General features: G+C 38.5%; 1 protein-coding gene across 1 annotated transcript in view; it reads right to left on the bottom strand.

Moving 5' to 3' along the window:
• ARHGEF17 (Rho guanine nucleotide exchange factor 17) overlaps positions 1 to 6839 on the bottom strand; it is a 591511-nt gene extending 584672 nt beyond the window's left edge. Inside the window, exon 1 of the mRNA XM_053708724.1 lies at positions 2747 to 6839. Coding sequence (XP_053564699.1) covers positions 2747 to 6736 — 3990 coding nt within the window. The 5' untranslated portion in view covers positions 6737 to 6839. The remainder of the gene's footprint in view (positions 1 to 2746) is intronic.
• Between the last annotated feature and the right edge of the window lie 398 nt (positions 6840 to 7237).

The following is a 7237-nucleotide window of genomic DNA, read 5'->3' as shown; positions in this document are numbered from 1 at the left end:
CTTCTGTACTCAAGGGGTTACATTTCAATTACAGAGATACCCCATGCCACGGATAGGAATCCAGAAATATAATCACTATTCTGGATATTTTAACTCTAGAATCACATATAACACTCATACATATTTTCTCTGCGTTTGTCAAACTTTGCTGCAATTTTAGTGAAGAAAAAAAAATATATATATATCAAACACGTTCTTAATTTAAATCAGTTATAATAAAAATATTCTAATAGTTTCCATACTAAAATGTCAGCTTAAAAATAGTGCACATTACAACCTGGAAAGAGCAGCACTTCAACATTTTTTTAAATGTTACTGCTTTGCAAGGGCCGTTCAAACCTATGCAAGTGTAGAGGCACAGACGGGTAATAGTCTGATCTGTGCAGCAAGATATATACTATACATACGTATGCGTAACGGACGTTATATGCCCACACTGTGTAAGGGTACCAATAATACTAATATACCAAACTGCTGAGTACTAGAGACAATATTACCCACTTCCAGGATGACCAACCAGTTACATAAACTGACAATATCGACACGTCAATTTGCCATTACGCAATAAAATTTGGCTGTATTTGTTTGCTTTAAACAACTGTTTGCTGAACATTTGCTATTTATTTTTTAAACAAACAAAACGTAGCGATTAAATATAATTTATGCCAGGTAACTATCAAATATATTCATAGTTCAACATTTGAACGTTAATTCTTATACACTTCAATGTAAATCTATAGGAATCAATGTCAAGGGGAACATTTGCTCAACAATGTAAAAATAGGAATTGTGCCCACCCCTCTCCTCTACAAGGAATGGGATGAGAAGCTAAATACATTTATATTATTACAGTCAGTGTTACGAGTCATATCACAGAGTTATTGTTACAGTTATACTAGATTTTTTTTAAGATGATGCTATATGTGCAATTTAAATACAAACACTACTTACATAAACTGTATAAAGGTTGTTAAAATGACCACTTAAAAAAAAAAAAATAATCAATTAGGCTTGGTCTTCTGTGAAACAGATTCAGTAATGTCCATGAAAGCTACTAGTAAATTACAAGTAATATTTAAAACACTCACAAGCCCCCTGCCAAGATCTGAGGCTCGTTTATTAAGCCACTTCATAGTCGCAAATATTTTAAATAGCAAGAGAACACAAGAACTAGAATAAGTGACATCCTTATCAGCTGCAGTCAGAAAAAAAAATGTCCCTCGCCAAACAAGGCTGTTAAACAACAAATAATACAAATTAAATGTTATCATGTCTACAAGATAGAGAGTTTATTCATGCAGAATTTGCAAATTTCCATTGGAATTTTTTTTTATAAATGTCTGATTAGCAAATAGACTACAGATAAACTTTGTACAAAACAAGCATTAGCACCACATTAATAAGTGCCGTCCTGCCAAATAGGGCTGGAACATATAAAGCATTTCACTGTGGTGCATTCAGGCAGACAAGATATTAAAAAGACTAGGGTTTAAGATTCAAACATTTTTCTATTATACATTTCAATGAACAGTTGTTACATCTGTGAACAATTATTGTAAATGAAATTAAAAAACACAAACATTTTTTCATCTTTAAGCAAAAGGAAATTATTGAAAATCTTGTTACTAAAATGCAGGTGAGTCTGACCAGCCAATCACCTACTGGTTGAACTCATCAGATAATAAACTATTGCCTGTGATTGGCTGCACAAACACTAATTTTTTAGTAATAAAAATAAACATTTAAAAATATACTCTTTTTAACAGATTCCTTATCTCTTTTATTCACTGTATAAAAAAACAGACTACGTGGAACCAATGCATTGACAAAAACAAACAAAAAACAAATGGGACATAAAGGAGCAATAATAAAATTGCACTACTGGTTCTGAGCTGAACACAGCCAATCAGAGGCTTCATATTTGTTTAGCTACAAATCAGCAGTGCTCTGCCACTTGTGAGCTGAACATAACATAACCGCACAAAGGTGTTAAACACAAAGTTATGGATGGTTTATTATGACTTATCTTTGTCCCTTTAATACATAAATCATATCAGAGTGGTCAAGCTATTGAAATTATAGTGAAGCTTACTTTTAGGGCAAAGATTTGTTCTTCAATTGTCCTGCATAAAAAAGCTCCCAAAGTCTTTTCAAAGAGATTGCTCGTGCAGAAGTTGACAAATGTATATGTAACTTAGGTATAATATTAAATGCCAAGCCAAACATTTTTTAGGAGCCAGGGAAGGAATTTACATGCAAAATACTACTGTTAGGAGCTAAAAGTAAAACTATTTTGTCCTATTGCTCACTGGCTTCTGGAATTTGTCAAGCCCTATTTAAATGGATTCTTCAAACTACCAGTCAACATAATACATTGATCAAGTCACCTGCACTGACACAGTGATTCCTTTTCCCAATTCCTCACTACTGAGAAGCACAATACAGGCATAAAATAGTGAAATCGCATAAATTCAACATTGTGTCCCACAATTGTTAAGAAAATCATGGAAAAAAACCATCAGCATTTAAAAAAAAAAAAAAAATCAGTGCATATAGAAAATTCAAGAATAAGAGGTACTGAATTGAGTTTAAATATGCAACATAAGGAACTGATGTTTACTAGGTCAGACCATAAACGCATACTGAAAAGAATAAAAAAAATGTAAACATTCAACAACATTAAATTACTGTAATAAACATATGCAAATCTAACAAAGGATAACATAAAAACCAGATATGCACTTACCACAAACGGCTTGCTTCGAATGCTGGCACTGACCTCCTCAAGAGGTTTTGGAGCTTTAAATAACTTGGGTTCAGCCGTTGTTGGTGTGCTTGGTGCTGTTCTTGGCATATCCACAGTGCCAAAGACATTAGGGTCACCAGTACTGAGGTTGGCCATATAGTGTTTTGATACATCTTCTAATAAGGGGCCTTGTAGAATTGGGCAGGGTTTCACAGGCAGCTTTGCAGACTCTGGAATGGCTATTTGAATTCCTGGGTGACCGGACACCGTAGGTTCTGGGGATGTGATTGGGATAAATGAAGCAGGCTCACTTGTGTGTCGTACATGCTTGTTTGCCACTTTACCCTTCCCAAGTGCATCCGTGGGGTATTCACATTCTTTTTTACTTTCCTGATAACCTGTCCTATTTGTGCGTTTTTTAAAACTGCGTCTAACTGTCCTTGGAGATAATACCTCTGAAAGTTTTGGATCAAAGCTGAAGTTTTGGTTTTCTATCCCATTTTCATCTGTCTCTAGTGTAAAAATATTTTCCGATTGGGAGTGTAGATTTACAACTTCTTCATCTAATTCCTCAAGTTCACCCAACTCATCTCTTTGCTCAGACAATATAGGTTCACTGCTGGAAGACAGAATAGGCTGTTCATTTTCTTTTATGGCCTCCCCAGGTTCATCAAAGCCTGTGGGAGACAACTCTCCTCTGCGACTAGGGTCACTGAAAGACTTTTTCTTTATGGTCTTTCCATTTCCTTTTTCATCAATCACTTTATCTAGAGCTCCCGGTTGGCTAACTATATTTTGAATAACAGTGTTGTAATCTTTAACTCCATCACTACAAAAAGATAGGACACTGGCTGCACTACCAGTGCAATCAGAGGAGACCATGGCTGAGGACTCTGGGATTCCAGACTTAGAATTTAATGATCCAAGAAGATTGCTATCAACAGAAACTTTTTTTGGTTCTTCAGTAACTGAGTAGGTTCTATGGGGCATAGGATCACTCAGGGACCTATAGGTTTCACTCCCTGACTCACCATTGCTCCCAAAGCTAGAGTCAGTGCTGTTACTGCTCACTGAAGGAAACTTCCTCCTTCTCCGTGTAGATCCAGGGGTAGGAGGAGCATCAAGTGGCCCTTGAGAATAACCTCTATTAGCTGTTGCATCACTTGTGTCACTTTCCAAACCAACCATTACTCTGGATGGTATTAGAGGGGCTTCTCTATTGTTTGCATGGGGCAGATCCTTTTCTTCTTGGGCAATACCTGGTGATTTCCATACAGTCAGTGTTTGCCCTAGGTCTCTGTATGAAGATGGACTGGGAACAGTGTCAAGTTCTGTTACAATCCCTTCATCCGTCATACTAGACTCATGACCAGATAATTCCTCCAATGACTTTCTACATGACATGTTTTCTTCCGATTCTGACTTTCTTAGCAACAAACAATTATTGTTCTGCAAAAGTGGAACACTGTCATCCTTCTGAAAACCAGTATATGCCTTTTCAGCTTTCAAATGCTCAGTATCATCCTGGTCAAAGCTATAGTGTTCCTGAGAACCAATCTGGCTTATTTTCTCAAAGACCTGTCTTGCTTCCTGAATATATTGGTCTTGGGTGACATCGGATGAAAATATTTCCTCTTTCAGTTCTACACAGTTATCTACTTTGTGGTCTGAAATCATGACATCATTGTCTCCTGTGCTTGAAAGCATAAGTTCTGATGAGCTCTGCTTCATGCAACCCTGGTTTATAATTCGCCTTGACCCTGGTTTATCGGAATATGTAAACGATTTTGTACGCCGAAGAGTTGCAGTAAGGTCTTTCAACGTTGGGCGATTACCTTGCTGCAACCTATTCTGGTTCTGCAATAAAGGCCTACTTTTACCAGGCACGTTCTGGCGTCCAACACTTCCCTGGTAAGATTCATGAGTAGCATTTGCAATTTCTTTTTCACTGACACTATTACCTCTGGTCCTCATTTTTAATTCTGGAAGATCAGATTTTATAAAGTTAAGCAGTGAGAGTGTTTCAGATGCTATATCGGGATTTGACATTGACTTTTTCTGCTTTGCATTTTCACTTTCAAGATCAGAAAAATGTGCAACTTCAGGTGTGTTTTTTACCTTCACAAAATGAATAGGTACTTTTGCTTTGGTACGGCCATATTGCCTTGCTATGTTGTCACTTTGCCCTACGCTTGGTGATCTGTAGATATTGAAGCCTCCCTGGATGTTTCGACTATGCCCAGCAAAATAGGAGCCACAGTGGTCATCTTCCTTTAGTGTTTCAGTGCTAGAGTATCTGCTGCTGTTTCTGGATCCACAGGGACTAGGAATAATAGGAGGAATGTTAACTTTTGCAACCCGAGAGACAACTGGAATAGGTGACACTGTGGTTAAATGACCTGCACAGGCTGGTGGTGTCCCTTCAGGCCAAGCTCTGATTTGTTGCTTATTTTCTTCAAGCTGAATGTTATTAGGGAAGCCCATAGGTGTTTCTTTTGATTCAGCAAGGAACATTTCTGTATTATGTGTTAAGGAAACACCACTTTTAAGTCCCATAGTTGGTGAACCTGATATCAATCCGAGATTACATTTTTGTGGCATAATATCTGAATACTTAGACTCAAAGGCCATTTTATTTTCTATTGTTGTATCAACTTTACTGTGCCTGTCGCTATCATCTGATTCTTTATTATTAAAGCTGACAATATCTTTCTTTTTCTTTCTTAAAGATCTCTTCCTAACACTTTCCCTGAGGGCTACAAGATCATTTTCCTCTTCACTTCCTGAGGACATTTCCGGGGATGTGACTTTCGAACCATTCTTGTTTGCAGTGCTAGGCAACTGGAAATCTCTGCTGTATAGTTCTTCCTTAGAGCTGTCTTTGAGTCTGACATTGGAGGGGGCAGTCTGTGGTTTGCCTGAACTATGCAAAGAATGTAAACTATCTGGTTGCTGTCTTGACTCTTGTTTAGGTAGACTTGAAACAAGTGTGTGTGCTCTCAGACCAAATGGTATACAACTTCTGGGAGGGGGCGGAGGGGGCTGAGGTTTGGGGCCAGTATTAAACTTTTGCTCTTCTGTATCAATACATGCTGTGCTATCAGCTGCCGGTATTCCTCTACAGTAGGTGCTTTCCACCCGTGAAGATGGATGTGTTCTGTAGCAAGCGGCAGATGTATTATCTTTGGCATAAAGGTTAAAGTTTTTTGCAAATGTACTTTCTACAGGGCAATGTCTGTGTGGCTCTGTAATAGCAGTTACTGATGGCTCTCTCATTGTCTGGGCTGATACTTTTGACTCATCGTAATCTGGCAGAGAGGATGCCCTGTTAGGCTGTTTTCTATTGCTCTCCCCGAAAAGTTTCCTCATTTCTGTAACACTAGGCCAGTTACCTCCTTCCACCCCAATCACTTCACGGTTATCCGGGTGATTCAGCAAACTACAGTAAGAGTTCAAAGTCACTTCATCTAATAAGGTCCCTGATCGACTAGCTCCCCTTTGTTTGACAGAAACACACAAATCAGCAGACTTACCTGGCAGAGCCAGGGACAGGCCATCACACCCAGCTGGGGGCACTGCCACATTCCTAGGTTGGTCCTTTTGTGCAGGAAAGTCTAGTGTAGTGGTCTTCAAATATTCTCCTCGACAACCCCCTTTCAGATAGTCCAACCGCCTTGAACTTTCATCATCGCTTTGTGCCTCCTCATCCCTACAGCGTGAAGAGAACCGCTGAGAAATCTCATTTACTGAAGTGCTGGGGATACGCTGGGCTTTGCTGGCTGCTGAAATTTTGGAAACTTTCCTAGACAAACTGAGGGATCTGGCAGGAGACCGATGCGCTTTCTGACATGTGGGCTGGGTGACATCTCCTTCCCTGGGCAGCTGTGTGCCTCCCTCCCCTCCAAAGGATTTAGCATTCCAGTTTTCCAGTTTTTTAAAAGAAACACTTCTGTAGACACGCACTTTCCTTTCACCATCTCTCTCTGCCATTGTTTAAAAAAGTTGGAAAAAAACTCAGAAACACTTAAAAAAAAAATCTAATAAATATAAATATGCATCAATTTTAACTTATTCCGAAAGCAATCACAATGGATGTTCATTTTAATCATGAATGCCTTAATTTTCAAGATTAAAATATAAAAAACAAAATGCAATAATTAAAAGATCCAGAGTTTTGGAAAGGAGGGGGCATTGCCAAGATTTTTAACCCCTGCAGCACTTAATTCTATATGAAGTCTTCATAAGTGTTAATCCACAACCACAAATATACGTCCATTCCTGTGCATCATTAACTGCTTCATCCCCAGCTCTCACATGCAGCCATTCCCACACTTTTCAACTTCAAAAATCAACTCTGCTCTTCCAGTATACCCCACTGGCATATTCTGCTGGTTTCCCATGAACACGCATCCCTGGAACAATAGATTTGTAACAAAATCCGGGCTTTTTTGTGATTTAGGGTTTGTTCACATGGATGAAATCTGCTTGTGA

This window comes from Bombina bombina, chromosome 3 (genome assembly GCF_027579735.1).
Source record: "Bombina bombina isolate aBomBom1 chromosome 3, aBomBom1.pri, whole genome shotgun sequence".
In the NCBI taxonomy this organism is placed as follows: Eukaryota; Metazoa; Chordata; class Amphibia; order Anura; family Bombinatoridae; genus Bombina; species Bombina bombina.
The sequence above is the reverse complement of the archived record's forward strand: the minus strand, read 5'-3'. Positions and strand labels throughout refer to the sequence as shown.